We start from the raw sequence: 22155 nt of genomic DNA on the forward strand, positions 1-22155 counted from the left end.
GAGTGAGTCAAGTTGTAGGCAGGGTCGTGAAGGGCATATAAACAATTGGATTCTAGACAAGGCAAAAGTCAGCTTGAGACCCATGAGAGGATCAGATACAGTATTACTGTCGATATGGGATGATTGATTAATCATAGTAGACTCCAACATCAAATCAGCATTAATACTTTTTGATCTATCAGCAGCCTTCAACACAGTCCACCACGAAACAAACATCAAGAGACTCAAAGATATAGGAATCGGAAAAACACTGTTAATCTGGCTAAAGTCCTTCATGACGTAAAGAACAGAAACATTAAGGCTAGCCCCCTTTGGCTCAACACCCCACACAACAACCTGCAAAGCCCCACAAAGCTCATGCCTCTCATCACTGCTATTTAACATCTACATGACCCCGCTCATCAACCACATCAAAGCAATGGGCTCACTTGCTACAACTATGCAGACGACATGCAAATCATCTACAAAATCAGCACCAGCAGAGAACAAGACCCAGCCCTTATTAACTGCCTCACAGAAATAAACCACTGGATGAGTACCAAAAGCCTTAAACTCAACCCAAACAAAACAGAAATCATGATTGTGCCCAATGCCCTGTTCAACCAACACCACATTCTATGGCCTACTGAAATGGGAAAGCAACCAGAACAATCCAAAGTGGTCAGAACTCTTGGAATATTGATGGACAACGAATTAACACTCGAACCGCAAGTCAACCCAGTAATAAAGAAATGTGTCTTCCATCTGCACACAATCAAGAGGATACTACCCTTTTCACCTTCCCATATAAAACATTAGTCGTCATCTCTCTCGACATATCAAGAATAGATTACGGCAACAGCATCTATCTCTGAATGCCAGACTACCGTGCCAAAAAATACAACAAATACAGACTGCAGCAGCAAGACTACTCCTCAGACTCACTAAAAGAGAACACATCACTCCAGCATTTAGAACCCTACATTAGCAACAGTTAAAAAAAAACGGATTGACTTCAAAACACTCTGCATAACACACAGAGCAGTCCACGGTCAAAGAGCAGAATTCATACAATGAAAAATGTCAATCAACAAACTAAACTGAACACTAAGGTACAGCAACGACATTCGCCTCAGGCCTAAACAATACTAAAAGCGATAATTTGGTGGAACAGCTTTCTCCTGTATCACGGCAAAACTCTGGAACCCAATTGCAAAGGAAATACGAACAACAGAAGATCACCTAAAGTTCAAATAATTGCTATAAAAAGGGCTCTTTCATGCACCAAGCTAAATAGGAGGCATCATCGAAGGCAAATTGCCAACACATCACAACAGAAACACCAAAAATAACTGAACCCTGAGGAACTGAAACAGGGCTACCCAAAGAAATCAAGCATTGTACTGCAAATCACAATAGAATAATAACTCAACGGATCAACATAGCCTTGCACAAAAAGACACAGATGACTTCCCAATTACCCTACTAAAAACTCCCCAATACTCTGCATACTTATCCTCAAACACTGAACAAATCATTCTCATGCTTCTGCCACAGAGAAACCACCACAAGCTACAAACACTGCAAACTAAAACAAATACACACAGTTCACCCCATACACACACATATACCAAACAGCACATAACCTCTACCAACCAAAAGCAAACCAGCACACAGTGACTAGTTTTTCTATCCTGAAGCTGCCAACATCAAATCAAAGCTCTCTAGCGCTTTTCCCTCTTGATACCACTAAGCCCTTCCAACTCTCCGTCTTTTCAGATCCGCCAGAGCGCCTGGAGACCATGAAATTGGCAGTGGTGCATGGTATAATCAAAACAACAAAACAATTTAAATAGCAGTATAAAGAGAGTGATCTGTAGAAGCATACTGACATTGAGTCTGCGAAGCAGAGAGGCACAGGGGTAGATGCGAGAAGAGGAAGTGTGATGAAAGTTAGGTTTGAAGGTTTTGTAAATAGAGTAGGTGAGTGAGAAGAGGGGTGGAGTTGAGGAAAACGATGAGAGGGATAGGAACAGAGTTGAAATGATTCCAAGCAGAGGTGAATGAAGAAAGAAGTAGAAAAGAAAGGAAGAGATAGTAAGAGAAGTGTATGGGGAGGGCAGGTCTGAGTAAAAACATAATTTGTACACACAAGCAAGTAGCAGACCCAGCAAAGGAATAGCTCAAAGGCGAACAACAATGAGGCTGGAGGTTGGTCCTTAGCGGTTTGTCCTTTGCTGTGTCACCTAGGGCTGAGGCGCCCCAAAGCAGCAAGTAAAGTACTGGAAGTGGAGAGGGGCATCCAATGTCCGGAAGGAGGGATGGGCCACCAGCCTGCGGCTACAGAGAATGGGAGGACGGTAGATGGGGTCCTAGCCCGGACTCCCAGTTCGTCGCTTGGTGCTGTTGCAGGTGGCTGAGGGGAGCAGGCAGGATGGAGGATGCTGTGCTCAGATTAGTAACAGGAGCCGGTGGGGGAGCCGAGTCAAAGCTTAATTGTTCCCTATGAGCAGAAACTATTGCATTAGGGTACAGCTTGAGAGAAATGGCATATGAGCAGGGATAGAAAGCTTGTAGATGTTGTTTGGCTATTTACCCACCCATTGACTGCACATGGCCACGAAATTCCCTATGGCTATTACCACCCATTTCCTGCCCCTGCCGACCCAAAACACATCCTCCTGTGAGCACTTGAACTAGCTTTTTCAAGCTTTTTCAGCAAGCTTTGCGCTGAAAGTGCCTGTCAGTATTTATTTTTTAAAGCAGTCTTCCGAGAGATAATGGCCCTCATTACAACCTTGGCGGTAAGTTTTCAACTTTACCGCCAAGGCGTAATTTACGTTAACGCCATGGTGGATGGCGGATTTACCGCCCCATTCCAAGCTTGGCGGGTCGGTAAATCCCCATTCACCATGGCCCCTTCCCCATTCCCATTTTTGCCCCATAGGGCATAATGGGAGTGGGGAAGGCGCTAATTACGGCACCGTAAATTACGGTGCCGTAATTAGCACCAAGGCGGTTTAGCGCCTTGCATTTTAACACCTGCTAAAAGCAGGCGTTAAAATGGGAATCGGGCGTTAAGGGTTAACAGCGCCGACGGCGCCGTTAAACCCTTAACGCCTGGGTTGTAATGAGGGACAATGTCTTATTTGGAGCTGCAAATGCGCTGCTGGTGTAATAAAATGTTTACCAGGTCTGCCTTCAGGTACTCGATTTAGAAGCACTATGCGTGTCCTTCACTGAAGTCCAGTTAAAAGCAAGTGCTGGCAAAGCCAACAGTTTTAACTTGTGTAGAAGTACTAGACATTTGCCAGGCACTGCTATTAGATGCCCAGGCTTGGGTCATTTGTGCACCTGCTTCCATCAAAAGCCAGTTAATACCACTATGGCAGTGCCTGGCAAAAAGCCTTTCCCATGCCTACACAAAAGCCACAACTCTTGCCATTGCCAATGCGGTTAACATGTTCCTTTTAAAAACACAGAACATCATTTTCCAAATTGAGGTATTAGGGCATTTTATAAAAATATTTTTTCTTACACCATTTTATTACAGATTACACTACTTTTGATGTCAAATCTGTTTAATTTACCTCTTTCCTTTACTGTTTGTGGGACATTGGAACATACTCGCAAATAGATGTAGAAGACAGATAAGTGAACAGGTTAATAAAAGAATGTCAAAGGTGGGAATAGGGTGGAATGATATCTGACATACACTGTTATATAGGCTCTAGGTTATACTATCCTGGAAATAAGCAGTTGTACTGGAAATGAGGCAGTAAAGTTAAGGAGGTAAGAATATCTAATTGTGCATTGAAAGTAATGTGGGGAGTAAAAATAAAGATATGTTAAATAAATATCAAAATAACTAAATTCACCTGAAGTTTCACAAAAAACCAATTCAGTTCAAATATTTATATATTTGTTTTAAAAATAGGTTTGTGTTTTTCATGGATTTCCTTGAAACATGTGAGGGAACTGCATACACACACTCAGCCCTCCTTTATCTGCTTCCAACCTTTCCCATTTATTGAGATCTACTCCCAGAGTGGTTAGAAACCCCATACACACAGGCACCATTCTACAACTCTTCCATCTGCCCCTTCTGCTTTCAATCCTACTGGCCTTGGCTAGAATTGCTTTTCTTTTTGTTTTGAGATATTTTAAGATTTTTTTTCTTAAATAGTAAAGTCAGGTTTTTTTTTTTTTTTTGCTTACTCCATTTCTAGCCAAATCATTGTCAGCAAGTTATGTTTTACTCTCTTTCCAGTCTTATTTTTTGCAGAAGCGTTCGATCAGATAGTTACCACAGTTCTCCTCGTCGGCTCCATTCTCGCAGTCCTGAATCCCGTTGCAGTGCAGGAGCTGGGGCAGGCAGACGGACAGGTTCCCACAGGGGAACTGCCCAAGAGGACACGCACCACTGTCCAGGCTGGTGGGGATCATGAAGGACTCTGCCAAGAAAAAGGAAGGCAAGTGTCAGACAGACCAACATCTAAATAGGGTTTGGAGCTGGAAACTTAATTTCTCATTCAAGCTAGGGACATTAGGTCCACTGTGTTCCAAATAAAGGTACTGTGCCCTGGAAACAAAGACTTTGGCCAAGAACCTTGGATCCAGGAAAATAGCAGAGTTGGTTAATTCAAATATCTACTCTCTACAGGTCTAAAATCGAGCCCCACTGGGCTGTTGCAAAATATAAAGTTATGCACAGTGTTACACTGTTGGAAGAGTGAGGAAACACAAATGAATAGTCTGTAGAATTGCCATGGTCCAGTTAATGTTTAGAGTACCTATTATGACGCCGACAAGGTGGGTAAGAGCTGATATCCTTTGATCAGAGATAAGTAAACCGGTACAAGGAGCAGCAACCATCAGCCTCCCATCCACCTCAACTCATCAACTGCCTCTATGTGGAATGTGGAACTCCTTACATCTCATTCCACATTCCATGGAGCGAGCACTATGCAACACACTTCTCTTCCTTTATAGGCCCCTTCTCAAGCCCACACTACCAACTACCACACTTCACAACTCTCCCCACGTGCTTGGGCGGATAGCTCAGGGGTTACGTGCTCGCCTTGGAAGCTAGCCGACACGGAGCACCACAGGTTTGATCCCCAGGTGTGAGCTTAGAAACCTCTGGGTATTAAGCGCGTTATAAATAACCTATCATTTCATATAATTTCCATAGCTTCCCTCCTTCGATTCGCACGGCACCTCTCATGATCCGTTCTGCCCTCGTGGGTGTGCTCCACAAACGTTCCCCTTTTCTCCTCACCACGGCTTTTCTCACATGCACCAAATCCCCCACCTTAACCTCTCTCTCCCGAATCCCTTTCTTCCAATCTCTCCTCGACTCCACTTCAAACTTGGTTACCGACTCCCTTCTTCTCACTTCCTCCACATCAATCACTACATCCTGTTCTCATTTCATCCATGGAGGCCTCACCATAGTGTACCCTTAACTCCCTTGCATTGGTTCAAATGGTGTCCTCCCCATCACAGCATGAGGTGAATTTCTCAGTGCCTTTTCGCTCTCCACAACCGCACTCTTTTTATCCAGTCCACATACATCCGCCATTCGTATTGAATCCATGATGCATCCGTCTACCCTTTCCATCCATTCCAATGGTCTTTGAATGATATAGTACCGTTCTCTTGTGACTAATACCACACTTTACAAAATACAAAACAAACGTTATATCATCCTACTTACGAATTGGGTGCCATTGTCCATAAGAATACTAACAGGATACCATTCATGCCCGAATAAAGCCGCTAAGACTTTTATCACCATGTCTACACGTGTCACCTTCATGAATGTAATCTCTACCCACTTTGATAGCAGCTCCACTAGAACTACCACAAATTCCTACCAGTGACTTTCTCAAACTCACCGGTCCTAAAACATCCATGCCCAGCTCTTTCCACACCGCTCTTTACCTCCACCAAAGGACAAGCCCTCACACTCAAACATTTTCCCCATGTTTCAAATTCCACACATCCTTTCAATCTCCTTTCCACAGCTCCATCAAAATGTGACCAACAGTAGTCCTCCCTAAGAACTGCCTTACTCCTCGTCACTTCAATATGTCCCTTGTGAGGAAGCTCAATTAGCCATCCTCGTAACTCCACAGGCACCACCACACGCTCCAACCTGTATAACAGTCTGCCCTCCAAACTTAACTCATCATTGATCTTCCAATAACTTCTCATTTCTCCTGTTATCGTCCCCTTTGCAGGCCACTAGTCCTCCATTTATGCTTCTACCTGACACACAGCTTCATCTCTCTTAACCATCTCCACACACTCTTCATGTCCAATGACTCCTTCATGAGTCACATACATCTGTTCCATCCATTCCGCTTCCACACCCACATCAGAAATAAATAATCCCGATAGATGGTCAGCAAAAACACTTTTTCCGCCCAGCTATTTCCACACTAAAGCTGTGACACTGCATTCACGTTACGCAACCAACTATATGACGAGATACCTTATTTAGTACTTTCCACTCAAAAGTTGCTTTCAAAGATCTGTGGTCTTATTAAAAAATCCGAACTCCCCACACAAACGTGCACAATCTTTCAACATCCCAGGACACACTAAAGCTTCTTTTTCTATGACTGAATATCTTTTCTCAGGCCCCTTTAACATCCCAGATGCTTGTGCAATTCCAACTTCTTCACCATCCTGTTGCATCTGTAACAATACTGCACCCAGGCCAAAATCACCGGCATCAACAGAGATGATTGTCTTCAACCTAGTATCAAACTGCCTTAGGTATTGTGTCATGTTAATTTCTCTTTTTATTCCATCAAATTATCTTTTCTATTCCTTGTTCCAATAAACTCCTCACCTTTTTCTTTAAAAGAAAAGAGTGCTCATGTTATACACCTTATCTGCAAAAATGTTTATGAATTTCTGGTAAAATTCAGCAACACCCAAAAAGGATCTTGAATCTCCCTTACTCAGTGGCACCACTACCATCCGTATCTCCTCCGCCAACTCCCGTTTTAGTGTCACCCCTATGCTAGAGACTTTATGACCCAAATATTTCACAAATGCCTTCATGACCATGCACATCTCTCTTTTTAAATTCATGCCTCTCTCTTCCAAAGTATTCAAAACCTGTTCTGATATCACATCATGCTCCTCTACGGTGTCCCCACAAGCCAGGATGTCACCCTGAATGCAATGAACTCCACTCATTCCACTAAATAACGTATACATTGTTTTCTGGAAACACAAACAAAGCCAATATTAAACCAAATGCCATACATTTAAACCAGGATACTGCTTCATGGGTCACAAGTGCTGTAGAAACCCTACATTCTCGATGTAATTCCACGTGAGGATATGAAAATGCTAGTTCTAACTTCCTGAATATTTTCCCCTTGTCAATTAAACATAATATTCCTGACATATTAGATAGTGTATGCCTCTCAATCCCCACACACTTATTCAGTTATCGCAAATCCACACCTATTCTAATAGCGCTGTTCGTTTTTTGAGCTACGACCAAAGGTGATGTCCACTCAACTGCTCCTGCTCTCTCTATGATCCCTTGGGTACACAACTTTCCCAACTCCTCTGATACCACACCTCTCAAATTTAGTGGAACATGTCACAACCTTGCTGCAACAGGCACGCTATTTTCTTTGAGTTTTATTGGATAGACAAACGCTTGGAGTACTACACACTGGTTGTCCATGATAACATTGAAAACAAAATGCCAGAGGGAGAAGAAAAAGAACATTATTTTACCAAAAATAACTTTTGATTTTGTCTCCCCCGGACATTTCTTGCAACCCGGTCCCACCAACCCCCTTACTTACCTTCTAGCGGCACACAGGGAAGTGTGCTGCTGCCTCCACCATACATCTCCAATGCCGGTTCCCTTCACGCAATTGGATGGGAAATGGTGCTGCAGTGTTGTTTCCTTTTTTATACATTTCTTTTTTTTTTTACTTTGCCTGTCCTCCGCTTTCCTTTTTATGGATGTGGTGGACACCCTGCAACCCCCGGTCTCCTTGATTGACATTTTTTTCATTTTTTTTTTTCACTGCCGTATTCGGCATTTTCTTCCATTCGTTTTTTCCCCGACGTTTTAAAGGGATTCCCTACTCGCTAGTAACTCCACAACCTGATTCAAAACAACCTCCAGAATGGGTATAGAATGAGATAAAGCAACTAGGTATGGTGAAGAAATGAAGCCGAAATCTACGTATTCACCAGGAATGTGTCTACATGGTCTATCTGTAGTATTTAATGGGGAATAAGCACTATTGTCATCCTGTGACACTCGTACCAGTTGAATACAACAGAAGAAATATGCCCATAATGTCAGCGAGAGGAGTTCCATAATTGAGCAACTACCACAGAAAAGGAATGCCCTCCCACCTGGGAAAGTCTGAACCAAGGAACCAGACTCTGCAGGGCAGAAGAAGAGCGCAGATGTTGGGAGGGAACATACTTTATGAATTTTGCCTGCAGATATTCTGTCCCCGTTTTATAGAATGCCCATTGGACAAGGCAGAGGGCCTTAAACTTTACCTGTTTAACCACAGAAAGCCAGTATAAAGTATGCAGATGAGAGAAGCTGAATAAAACCAGGCAGCACCAGTGGCCAACCTGGCTGCAGTGTTTTGCAGGATTTGTACACACTGGAGTAAAAGATAAAAGAAAATGGGTTGCTCCATGAAAAGTGAATTACAATAATCCATAACACTAAATGTAAGTGAAGATACTACCATAGGATGAAGAGGAGAAGTACGGTAGGGCAAAACTTTACGCAGAATGCAAAGTTTAAAATGAACTGACTGGCATACAGCACTGACCTGAGCCTTCATAGAAAATGAAGTGGCAAGCTTACCACCCAGATTTTTAACCACTATGGATGGAGATGGCAAGAGACAAGTTCATCCGACAAGAAGGCAGAGGACCAACCTGAGGACTCGGTGGGGGGGGGGGGTTAGAGCCAGCAATAACGACCTCCATTTTGTCTCTGTTGAGACTGAGCCAATTTCTGCCCATCCAAGAATGGACAGCAGACAAACATTTACGACACCACTCAGTCTTGGCAAGTAGAGAAAGGTCAAGCAGGCACCAGGATTGGAGTGTCATCTGCATAGGAAAAACACCAAAACCTAGAAGAGTGAATCAACTAAAAAAGAGGGTGGATATAAAGATTGAAGAGAAGAGGAGAAATGGCTGAGCCCTGTGGGACACCACAGTTGAGGGGCCTAGCAGGTGAGAAAAAAGGAGAAAGAAAAAGAGACAAAGAGCGTTCCAGAAGGAAGGGCCCCAACCAGTCAAGGGCCGGGCCACAAACCCCAGCAGATGAAAGCCTCTCCAGGAGGATGCCATGGTCTACAGTGTCAAAAGCAGTGGTGAGGTCAGCAGGATCAGGGCGCCAACACCACCGTAGTCAACAATCTGGGCCAGGTCATCAACTGCCAACACCAGGACCGATTCTGTGTCCCGGCCAGAACGAAAGCTGGACTGGAAAGGGTCAAGAAAACCAGAGTCCTCCAAGAAAGAACAGAGGAGAGGGGTAATCAGAGCTTGCGCAGTTTGGTATGATATGGCATTTATAACGCGCCTGTACACAAGTGTTTCAAGTGTATTTGCAGTAACAATCTCGGGAGGATAGCTCAGGGGCAACGTGCTCGCCTTGGAAGCAAGGCGACACGCCACAACACAGGTTCGACACAAGGGTCCGCGCTTAGAAACCTCTGGGTATTAAGCGTGTTATAAATAACCTATCATATCATATCATATCATAACAAAGTATCACCCTTCCTCTGCAGTACGAAAGCTTCCCCCTTCTTGACCAGTAAGAAAGCACCCCCTTCACCTTGATTTGCCATGTGTTCCCCACTTTAAGCGCTGCCTCAAGGTTTGTTCGTGATTTGTAGTGCTGGGTTAGGGTGAGGTGCACTGGGGGGACTGGACATGGTGATGCTTATATGCAAGGGTAGCCGGTGTGTAGCCGGGGTCTACATGTTTATCATATGGTCCGCATGCCTGGACTGGAGCACTCAGAACCTGCTGTATCACTTTACACATGAGACATGTGCTCATGTGAGGAACATACAACTAAATGTGAGAGCACACACGGAGCCCAGAGCTGGATGCTGCACTCTCTCTAAACCGCTACAAGGGGCCTGGGCAGAAACCCAAGTCCTTAGCGACCTGTGCCATTAGGACCTTATTCCTAGCCTTTTCCAATGGGGTTTTGCCATTATAAAACGCTTCTGTGAATTAGGCCGATATGCGCGGTCTCCCATGTACTAAGCTCAAAGCGTGCGTTGCATCACTCTCCTGCCTCTTTCCTTTCCTCTTAATATCTATTTTTGTGTGTAGAGAATTAATACTGTATTTCCCCAAAGGGATGAATCGCAGCCGAGTCCTTAATACGCGCAAACAATGAGCTATTTGGATGAAATGGATGAGGTTTCGAATGGGGGGTGGGTGGGTGAGGGCAAATGGGTGGAGGGAAGGGGCAAAGTTAATAAGAGGCAAAAAAAGGGATAGTGGAGGGCCTTGCTGAATAATGGGAAGGATTCTGCGGTGAGTGAAAGGGGGGTGGGGGCAGTGAAGGGTGCAGGGAGTGACTGGAGGAGATTCTGCATAGTTGCCAACATGATCCATTCCAATCTGTAAGTGCTTATGCAATAATGTGTTTTTTCTTTACATTCTGTCACTTGTAGTCCAAGTTGTAGAATGGGAAAAGTGAAACTACAAGTCCCATAATGCAAAGGAAAACACAGGACTGGATAAGCACCTACAGAATGGATTAGATCATGCTGGCAACTATGATTCTGCATGCATGGAAGGAGATGCTCAGCGATAAGGGCGATAGGGAGGGGTAGAATGGGGAGGGTCCATTGCCAGCTTAGAGTTGATCAGGAGGTTGAGGCCATCAGGACTGCCATGGTGGTGGTTGGGCACACTTTGCGTTTCGGTAACATTGAGAGGCAGGCCTGTGCCCATGAAAGTTCACAGGCTGAACTCTCTGCAGGGCTGACTCAAGCTTCCAACTTACAGCAGACAATAAACTATCATTTGTTTATTTATTTTTATTTATTTATTTGGATTTATCAAGCGCCCAGTGGCCCGGAGGCATTGTGGCGCAGTTACAGAATATTCAACTTAGTGCATGTTATAAACATACATCATTCATTTTGGTAACTTGTTATTTACACTGCTACAAAATGGCATACTTTGCGCTTCAGTGTGGTGGTTTCCGCAGTACTGAAGTCAACGTTGTATAACGTATTCCATTGGTGTGATGGGTAATAGTAGTAATAATAATAATAATTAGCATTTATATAGCGCTACGAACCCTCAGGCACATGAGCGGTGGTTATTATTACCCACGGTGTGAAGTGCTGAGTATTGTTAGGTTATTGTAAAAGTACCTTTATTACTGAACATTCTGAGACCATCAACTTTGACAAATGAAAGTTGAAATCCTTACTTTAAATCTGATTATTTAAAAGCTGAAAGAAACCGTAGAAAAAGGTCAACGCAAGTACTTCAGAAAGACTTCCATGTGCGTACATTAACAGCAACAGAGATGGACTTTAACCCTGCGGAGAATGATAAAATGAGTACCATAAAAAATGTACTAAGTTAAAAAAAGGAGATTTCATCACAGGCCACCATCTGGGAAGATCTGGTGAGGCTGGGAAAAAATAGTTACATGGGAGTGTTTCCTTACCTTTTCTGGAAAAAACATGCTCAGATTTTCATGCTCTTGCCAACTTCAATCACAACCTCTAAGATAGGATTTTGGAGAGGATAGTCTTCACCCTGTTGGCAGAATGTCTGTTAGAGTCCACCTTTTTCATTCGCAAACTGGCAGTAGAGCCGGTGGTGGACCGCTGTCTGTCGCGCTGTGTGACTTGGTTAGAGCCGGTGGTGGACCGCTGTCTGACGTGCTGTGTGACTTGGTTAGAGCCGGTGGTGGACCACTGTTTGTCGTGCTGTGTGACTTGGTTAGAGCTGGTGGTGGACCACTGTCTGTTGTGCTGTGTGACTTGGTTAGAGCCGGTGGTGGACCGTTGTCTGTCGTGCTGCGTGACTTGGTTAGAGCCGGTGGTGGACCATTGTCTGTCGTGCTGCGTGACTTGGTTAGAGCCGGTGGTGGACCGCTGTCTGTTGCGCTGTGTTACTTGGTTAGAGCCGGTGGTGGACCGCTGTCTGTCGTGCTGTGTGACTTGGCTAGGGCTGGTGGTGGACCGCTGTCTGTCGTGCTGTGTGACTTGGTTAGAGCTGGTGGTGGACCGTTGTTTGTCGTGCTGTGTGACTTGGTTAGAGCCGGTGGTGGACCGCTGTCTGTCGCGCTGTGTGTGTTGGTTAGAGCCGGTGGTGGACCTTTGTCTGTCGTGCTGTGTGACTTGAGCGATTTTCTTCCAGCCATGAACAGATGCTGTATTTCGGTTGTTGTGATGCCAGTACTATTAGCTGCATTTGACAGCACTGATCATGGGAAGGGTACGGGGGAGTGTTTCACTCTTCTCTGGACCCAGGTGGAGAGTGAAGGACCTCTTCTTGAATGGATGTCCTCCTTAATGCAGGGGAGGGCACAGCATGTGATAATTGGCTTTGATGTGTCACCTTAGCGGGGCCCCATCCATTACGAGTGTCAGGTTCTAGACCAGAGGTCTTCAAACTGTGGGGTGCGCCCGCAGGGGAGCACGGCCGCATCCCAGGGGGTGTGTGAGAGCCCAGTATGAAATGTTTAAAAAAAAATGTTTTAGATCGGAGGTATTGGGCAGGGGTGACTTACGTGGTCGGACTGGAGCATAAAACTGTCTCAGGCACCAATGAAAAAGTGGCCTGCAGTTGCAAATGGATATTCATGCTTTTAGCCACAGACTGTTTGAATAGTGCCCAAGGGGGTGTTTTTTGTTAAAATGTAAGCACATTGTGATATTTAAAGAATATTTATTCAGCAACAATGGTCAAAACTACTAGCTGCATAGTGAAGTAACTCATCAAACTGGCCACATTGGCCAGAAAGGTGGCCCATTTTGACTGGCCCACGCTAGCATTTTGCATTTTTGGTACGGGCATCTCCTATTGCCCTATAGGCCAGTTTGAGCCTGGCAGCTCATCCATAATGGCCGAGGGGGCGTCCACCCAGTGGCCCCCTCACACATTATGGAGGAGCCGAGGAGCCAGGCCAGTGAAACACTGAGCAATCCCTCAGCTGCTTTTTCCAGCTGAGGGAGTGCTCCTGGGCTGGCTGAACTGTCAAAGGGAACACTGTTTCCCTTCGACAGTTCCGTTCAGATAGCTCATTGGAAATGCTGGCTGGGACACTGCATGTCTGTAGGGGAGAGGGGGTGCTCCAGCGCCTCCTCGCACATACAGACAGAGCAGCCTGGAGCAGGGCATTTCAGCACCCATGAGCAGGCCCCTGCAGAAGGTACGTTTATGTTCATTTATTTCTTATTTAAATATGTGTATGGATGTGTGCATGCTTGTGTTATGAGTGAGTGCATGGTGACGGGTGCTTGTATGAATGATAGAGTGATTTCTGTGTGAGTATGTGTTTGTTTTGGTCCATTGAGCTGATTTTGGCGAGTGGGGTGTAGAGGGTTGTATACAAGCACATTCCCCCTACACACCAGCCAAAATCAGCTCTCCTTCTGAGGGGCTGTGGAGCCCAGGGGACAGGGATGGTATTTTTTTTACTGGATATCTTTCATAGATGTCCAGTCAAAAATACCATGCTTTCCCCCTTGGGCCCCCAGCGCCTTGCATACACATACTCATGTTGATTGTGTTAGGCACTGTGGGGCCCAGGGGACAGGGATGGTATAATTTTACTGGACACCTATTTTAGATGTCCAGTAAAAAAATATCATGCCTGCCCCAATGGGCCCCCCAGCGCCAATTGAAAACTGTTTGGCTGTTTACCCATTTTTTTTAATGTATGCTCTACAATGCAACTTTTTAACCCAGCATTTCAAAAACAATTCACGGGGAGAAAACACCCCAAACCTCCCTTGATTGGTTCCTGCTCCCTTGCTCTGCTCGGTCGCTATTGCATATCTGGTGGATCTATTTATGCCCATCTTTTCCAAATAATTGACCTATGAGCACAGGTTGTTGTGCAGGTCAAGACCAGATTTGACTATTTTAGAAAAGTCCAAGCTTTTCATCTACCTGTCTGAAAGCTGTTCCCTATGCCTTTGTGTTGACATGCACATCGCAGAGTGACCTCACTGTGCCTAACACCAAACCCCCAGCTGCTGGTGGTTGACAATGCTATCGAACCTGAAATGTGTACTATCTGGGGAAGGCACTGTTACAAAAAGCTAGATAAAATAACTAGTACATTGGTGCGTTATGGAGATGGTGCCTGGGAAGAGAAACGCCTACAAGGTCAATTTCCAGCAAAATAATGGTCATTACTTGCAAATGATAAAGTTCCATATTTTCCTTTAAATGCAATACATTTGCAGGGCGTTCAGAGGAAAGGCTCACATTGAACACTGCATTGAAAAATATGTTTCTCTACTATTTTTATAATGGGATCGAAGACTATACGTACGTATTTCTTCTGTGCACAGGGTAGAAGAGCCACTTAGCAAAACTATCTGAAAAATAGGAAAATACTATGAAGTGAAGGAAATTGCTGTGAAAGGAAGTCTGAGAAGTAGTTTCTCGCACATACTTAAAATATCCCCTATACTATAGTAATAATAATGATGTGAATGATGGCAGTTGATGCACAGTGCTTATTCATTATAACAGGAGAGGAAATGCATCATGTCGAGTATAAAATATTTCTACAGTACGTTTGTAATGTGCCTAATAATGACTATACGATTATGGTTCTTAGTAAATTACTATACAATATATCCTTCCACCCAAAATGATCTTGGATCAGAAAGAGGTATTTGCCCCGTGTTTCACCCGCTTGGTCAACTCATCCTCCCATAACAAAAATTGTTCCGGATGCCATCAAGAAGGTCACGGACACCCCACTGGTCTGGATCCCAAGGATGCTAATAGTCTAAGACCTGTTAGCAACTCTAACCTCCTCCTGAAAATCTTGTCCAAAGTGGCTACAATCCCAGATGTAAGCCTTTGTGGAAGTGAATGGCATCCTACATAGCAGGCAGTCAGGTTTCAGACCAGTGCACAGCATGGAAACTGCCCTCATTGACCTACAAACACACATGTTGGAGATTATTGATAAGGGAAGAGCTGGACTACTGTTCCTTCTCCACACATAGGGAGACCTCGGCTACAGATCGAAGGAAACATAGCATGTCCAGTCCTACCTCACTCATCGTATATCTAGTATTTTCTGGGGGGATGCTTCTTACTCTCGAGGTCCCATCTGTTACGGCGTACCACAGGGAGCGTGTATGTCTCCTGTCCTCTTCAACGTAGATACCAGACAACTCTGCACACTTTGAGGATTTGAGCATATTCTTTACCAACCACGCCAACAACACTCACTCATGGAGATAAGTGGAAACTACGAGTATGATATGGATAATCTCTGACACGTATACAGCCTAATCGACTCATGGATGACTAACAGCTGTAAGTGCCGTAAAGGAAGTAAAACGGAACTATTGATCTCCGGTTCTCGGTAGGTGAGATCCAAATTGAACACCACTTCCTGAGTCTCAGATTCCGGAACTGCGATATTCCAATACTTACCAAGGTAAGAACTCTAGGCACCTACCTTAAAACTTCTTTCAGTGCTGAAGCCCATGTCAACCAGATCACCAGGAACTGCACATACTACCTCCAACTACTAAAAAACATCTGGCCTTTCCTTACAGAAAGGAACTGCACGACTATAGCTAGAGCAGCCACACTGTCAAAGTTAGATTACTGCAATGCCCTTCTGATTGGTGGATACAACACATGTCTGCATGAATGCCAAACTGTTCAGAATAATGGTGTGCTCATCATTAAAGGAATGCCCAGGAGAGAACATATCTCTAATCACAGATAAGAAATGCACTTTAAGGTAACCACCCTTGTCCATCGCTGTCTTCATGGGACTGTCCCCTCCTACTTAAAATCTCTAGTGTCGCTATCACCCCTCTAGAAATGTGCACTCGTCAAATCTGGCTCCAATTAACTGCCTTGTATATAAACGTACCAATGGCCTTGGAAGATCGTTCTCTGTCCGCTCAGCTAAAATCTGGAATTCACTCCCCTTGACCCTAAGGCAGGAAAGAAACACAATGATTTTTTCGCTGGTCCCTAAAGACCCTACTATTTGAGTAAATGACCGGCCAACAGAGCCGGCAGGGATATCTTGGCGGTTCCATGTGATTTCATCCCCTGCAGTTTCATAGCAGATTTTTTTACAGTGGATTTTTTTCGAAAAAAATAATCATTTTTTTTTGGGGGGGTTAACCCCCCCAAACCACTGATTCCCTTAATTATTTTTATATCCCCGTACACCCACAGACATTTTATATAATTGTTTAATCCCCCAAAATAATTAGATGATTTTATTTAAAAGAAAATCTGCAGCAAAAAACCCAGCGAAAAAACATCTGGCGATGAAATTATGTCGTATCATCTTGACCTCCCGGACTGGGTATCCTGTGCTTTTAATGAAAAATGTTTTAACCAGGTAAGTTTTACAGAGAGTAAAATACAGAAACAATACCGTAAATATGTTTAAATATAAATATATGCAGTGGGAGTTAAAACAGGTGGGGAAGAGGTTGGGATGGGTTACAAAAACGGGGAAATTGGGGGCTTGTGGGGGCGAGCCCACCAAAAAAAATAATTCATTATTTTTTTCAGTATTTTGGTTTTGGTAAAAATTACCTCGATACAGTATTTTTTATTATCATATTTAAACCCCAGAATGTCCCATGACTATGTTTGTAAACTTGTGTAATTGTGCATCCCAATGCCCGTAGGCTCTGGCACATTATAAATGAATAAAGAAATAAATAAAAATGAATTGGAAGAAACACTGCATCATTCTGATATGCAGCACCTAAAGTCAGCAATGTATTTAATCAAATCACCTTCAATACAAGGCACAAGGGTCTAATTAAATCACTTGGAACATACCGAGTACCCAAGACTCGACTCTCATTATTGACAGGAGCCCATGCATTTATGGATTCAGCACCTGGGTTGAGTCCAATTCCCCCACTATACCTACCACATCCACTGCAGGATACAACTCCCTTATGAACTACTTCAACTCCAAAATACACAACAGGACAACCCTCCCCACAGCTCTCCGACTCACACCCATCACTCACAGGCATTCCATCACATGGGACACCTTCCACCCCACCGACGCCCTCACCACTCTCACTGCCAAATGAAAGCCTGCACACTTCCTGGATAAACTATGCCCACCTTAAGCTGCATATAATTGCATCACCACCTTAGCACACCGCTGGCTCAACATAATCAACTCCGGTTTCTCACATTGTACTATCCCCACTGCAATCAAAATGGGACAAATCTCACCACTCCTCAAAAAACCATCTCTCAAACCGATGCGTCCTGAAAACTGCAGCCCCATTACTATCCTGCCATACCTCGCCAGAATCATGGAACTTTGTGTAACTACCCAATTGCAACAACACATCGCCACAAACACCCTACTCAACCCCTTGCAATCTCGCTTTTGGCCTGGACACAGTACTGAGATCGCTACTCTTCACATGATCGATGACCCCCACAGCATCACAAAGGACACACAGCACTACTCATACTCCTCCACCATTCTGCAGCCTTTGACACCATCAACCACACCATTCTAGTAGAGATCCTATGCCCACAAGGTGAATCTCTCTGGCACCATTCTCGACTGGTTCAACTCCTTTTTCACTGACAGGACACACATTTTTTCCATGGGCCTCTTTACAAGCTTGGTGGTCCAGAAACATTGTGCCCGGTAACACTGACTACCATCATGGTTACCAGACCGTCACACTACGAGTTGTGATGCCGGTAACAACGTTGACGTAAACATTGCCTACTGTGGGGCTGTAGCCGACAAGACCGTCAACAGAAATTACGGTATCCCCGAAGTGTCTTTCCGGAAACACCAGCACCATGGTACAAACGCAGCATCACAACTGCTGTCTTCCCAGAAACACCGGCACTAAAATGCTGGTGCCACCATGAAAACCACGACAGAAACACCAGCATCATGGAGCAGGCGGAAAGCAGGCCCAGGTGTGCATAAACAGCCCACAGGTGCACCTAATCCGCCCAGCTGCACACCATGAGCACTGTGACTGCTGAAAAGGACCACGCCCACTCCCCACACACCTTCCAACACAACCATGCTGCCACTTGTAGCAGCAGTCATGGTCCTGGAGGCCCTGCATGCCGGAATGCACCTTCATGAGCATAATTTGCAACATAGGCAACAAGCTGACAGGCGGAGGAGGAGGCGGAGGAGGTGGACGATGATGCAGAGGAACAATGGCCAGCAAGTAGCAGCCTACAGGCAAGCACCCATACCCCATACAAGGGTCACACCCTGGTCCCTGACTGACAAGCAGACACACACACTGTATGATATGATATGATATGATATGGCATTTGTAGGGTTGCAAGTGTTTCAAGGCGCGACGAGGCAGGGAGGGGGGAACAGGGGAAGACAGACAACGATCCTACTAGGCCAGGTGTCATTCAGGTCGCGCAAGTGCAGGGGTAGGGGGAAGGGAGAAAGTGCAAGGGGAGGGGAGGGGGGAAGTGCAGTACAAGGTAAGTAGAATAAAATAAATAGGGCCAGCTGGTGGCAAGTGCAAGATAAGTGCAGACAAGTGCTGGGAACGGGGGCTGTAGGGATACAGAGACAGTTCCACAGTGCAGGGGTTGCCAGGGAGGCAGTGCAAGTGGAGAGTGGCTGGGCCCAGGACCGAGGTCGGCGAGAGTGGCCCAGTTGCAGATTCGGTGCAAATTCAGCGAAGAATTAGCAGGGGAGACGGAGAGAGAAAGCAGAAGCAAAGAGGAAGGTTTTGAGGTGCTTCCAGAACCGTAGATGGTTCTCCTCAAGTTTCAGGGAGGCAGGAAGGCTGTTCCAGAGGGAGGCTGCTTCGAGGAGCGGCTGACCCTGAGGGAGTTGGCGACGGATGAGCGAAGGGCTCAGGAGGGAAGATATTTAGGAAGAGAGAGTTGAAGGTATTTAGGCCCCAAGCCCCAGAAGGCCTTGTGGACAATGCAGAGGGTTTTGAACTTTATCCTCGCAGCCACTGGGAGCCAGTGTAGAGACTTCAGTCCTGGAGAGATACGGTCCCTGGGCTTGAGGCCAAGGACAAGTCTCGCAGTTATGTTCTGGATGAGTTGCAGAGGGCGGAGAGTGGAGGCAGGCAGATTAAGATAGAGGCTGTTACAGTAGTCCAGCTTTGAGAGAACCAGGGCTCGTGAGACAGTGAGCTTCTGGGGGAAGGAGTGAAAGGGAAGAATACCTCTGAGGAGGTGCAGCTGGTAGTGTGACTTCTTAGAGACGTCAGATATATGAGGAGAGAAGGAGAGTGTGGAGTCGAAGATAACCCCGAGGTTTTTTGCCGTGCAGGTAGGAGCTGGAAGAGGGCCAAGAGAGGCGGGCCAGAGAGCTGCAGGGAAGGAGGGAGTGGGTGTGCCGATGAGTAGAATCTCAGTCTTACTGGCATTAAGGCAGAGGTCATTGGCAGCACACCATTCCTGGATAGCAGACAGACAGTCAGAGATGAGGGAAGGAGAGGAGGAGGCCGAGGGTAGCCTGAAAATGAGCTGGGTATGGTCCGCATAGCACTGAAAGTTGGGGCAGAGAGCGGCGATGCGGTGGGCAAGGAGTGCCAGGTACTGGTTGAACAGCCAGGGGGAGAGATTTGATCCCTGGGGGACACCACAGGTGGAGAAAAAGATGTCAGAGAGGAAGGACCCCAGTTGGACCTGGGAGGGTCGATTGGAGAGGAAAGAGGTCAGCCACGCCAGAGCCTGACCAGTGATACCCAGGTTATCACGGAGACGGTTGAGCAGGATGGCATGGTTGACAGTGTCAAAGGCAGAAGAGAGATCGAGCAGAATGAGAACACACGGAGTGTTGGAGTCAAGGTTCAAGAGTAGGTCCTCACGGATGTTCAGGAGAGCAGTTTCCATGCTTCTGGCAGCTCTGAAGCCAGATTGATGGTCATGAAGACTGCCAACAGATTCAGCATGGAGGTTAAGCTGGGAGATGGCCAGTTTCTCCAGGAGCTTGCCCAGGAAGGGAGTGATGGAGATTGGGCGATAGTTAGCGGGCAGGAGGGGTCAGAAGAGGATTTCTTATGAGGGGTATCACTTTGACTTGGACAGGGACACCATCCTCGTCATAGTGGATCTTATCCACGACGACATCCAGAGTGTTATTGCCATTCGGACTGCCATACTCCCCTTGCTGAAAGTGGTGTCTGTGCTGCATTTTCTCACCAGAGGCACATATCAGCACACAGTCGTGGAGCTGCATGGAATCTCCCGGCCCGGATTTTCAAAGGTGCTTGTGCAGGTCCTGGATGCCCTCCTGTGTCATCTGTCCCAGCAGATCTCCCTTCCCACAACACAGGCCCAGATGAATGCAACCAAGGTCTGATTTCATGCCCTAGCTGGCATGCCTAATTTACTTGGAGTGCTCAACTGCACACAAATCGAGTTAGTGGCCGGCCATGCCATTGAGGAGGTATATCCCAAAAGAAAGCTTTACCACTCAATGAATGGACAGTTTGTCTGCGATGCTGACCTGACCATCACACCCTACTGTGCATGTTTCCCTGGATTCATACATGACTCCATGGTCCTGCGTAACAACACACTGCCAGGGTACATGGAACATTACGTTGGACAGCAAACCTGGCTATTGGGTGAGTCAGAGTACCTAAACACACACCACATTGCATATGTTCTGGGGACGGGGTGGTTAATCACTGGCACTAGTGCATGGGCCATAGCAACTTTTAAATGCATGGACACAAACAGCATGCAAGAACGGGATCCCTTGGCTGGCATAAAACACATGTGTAAACGGAAGGACACATCATCATAATATGGGCACTGATGGACAGGCACATGCCATGCACCATGGGTACCAGAATGCATCACACCCATGTCACCTACTACTGCATGTCCTCACTGTGCCCATCCCCCACAGCCACTGTCACATCCATGTGAGTCCAATCCCACACATGTCCCTACCATCAGTAACTGTCACAGGGTGCATCAAGGTGATTGATCATCCACGAGCACACATACCCATATGCATGTGCCACAGACCCACATCCAGATTTGCCTGCATTGCCCAATCACCCCAATGATGTTACCTTCCTTGTGGTCCCTTCCATGTAGGTGATTCTGGCTACCCCTTGCTGCCATGGCTGATGGCACCTGTCAGGCATCCACAGACCCACCAGGAGAATGCATACAACTGTGCGCACATCAGGACAAGATCCACCATTGAGCAGACATTTGGACTCCTGAAGTGAAGGTTTCACTGTCTAAGCTGATCAAGGGGGGAGGAACATGTGCTTCAGGAGTAACATTCCCCTGCCCCTGGACATGGACATGCCTCCATGCAGATGCTGATATGCAAATGAACTATCGAAGGGATGACCGGGACCGGAGTGAACCCTGCAATGAACTAATTCAGAATTACTTCTGAGCACAGAGCACCATCACACGGCAGAGGCCACACACCGCATGTGTGACTGCACAAATATTAAAGCACACTAAAACAAAAACCAATGTCCGGCCATGAATTTCAATGCTAATCCATGTGTATTGACAAATGTACAAGGAAATAAGAGCACCAGCACCCCCTGCCTAACACCCCTCCCCAACACCCCCCCCCCCAACTATCCCTCCCCAACCTCCACCCCAAATATCCCTCCCCAACCTCCCCCCCAAATATCCCTCCTCAACACCCCCTTCCAAACATGTCAATCCCTCAACACAACCTAGTGTGCATAGCATGTGTATCCAAGGTTGATTTCCATGGATTTTTGCCACAATGGCCACCCTTCCGTGGCAAGGTTGACAGGTGCAGGGACCAATGCCTTGGGCTGCTCTGCTGGGAACCAGCTGGTGTTGTGCTTGAAGATGGTAGGGCCGAACCAGACATCTCCCTGTGCTCAAGTGCTGCACACAGAGCATGTGCGAGGCTCTCAGCCATATCTGACACAG

General features: G+C 46.0%; 1 protein-coding gene across 1 annotated transcript in view; it reads right to left on the reverse strand.

The window, feature by feature from the left end:
* The window catches only part of LOC138480782 (relaxin receptor 1-like), a 583697-nt gene extending 579264 nt beyond the window's left edge, over positions 1-4433 (reverse strand). The window contains exon 1 of the mRNA XM_069612524.1: positions 4287-4433. Coding sequence (XP_069468625.1) covers positions 4287-4425 — 139 coding nt within the window. The 5' untranslated portion in view covers positions 4426-4433. The remainder of the gene's footprint in view (positions 1-4286) is intronic.
* Positions 4434-22155: the final 17722 nt, after the last annotated feature.

The sequence above is a fragment of the Ambystoma mexicanum genome, chromosome 5p (assembly GCF_040938575.1).
Source record: "Ambystoma mexicanum isolate Mex_15411 chromosome 5p, UKY_AmexF1_1, whole genome shotgun sequence".
NCBI classification, from domain to species: domain Eukaryota; kingdom Metazoa; phylum Chordata; class Amphibia; order Caudata; family Ambystomatidae; genus Ambystoma; species Ambystoma mexicanum.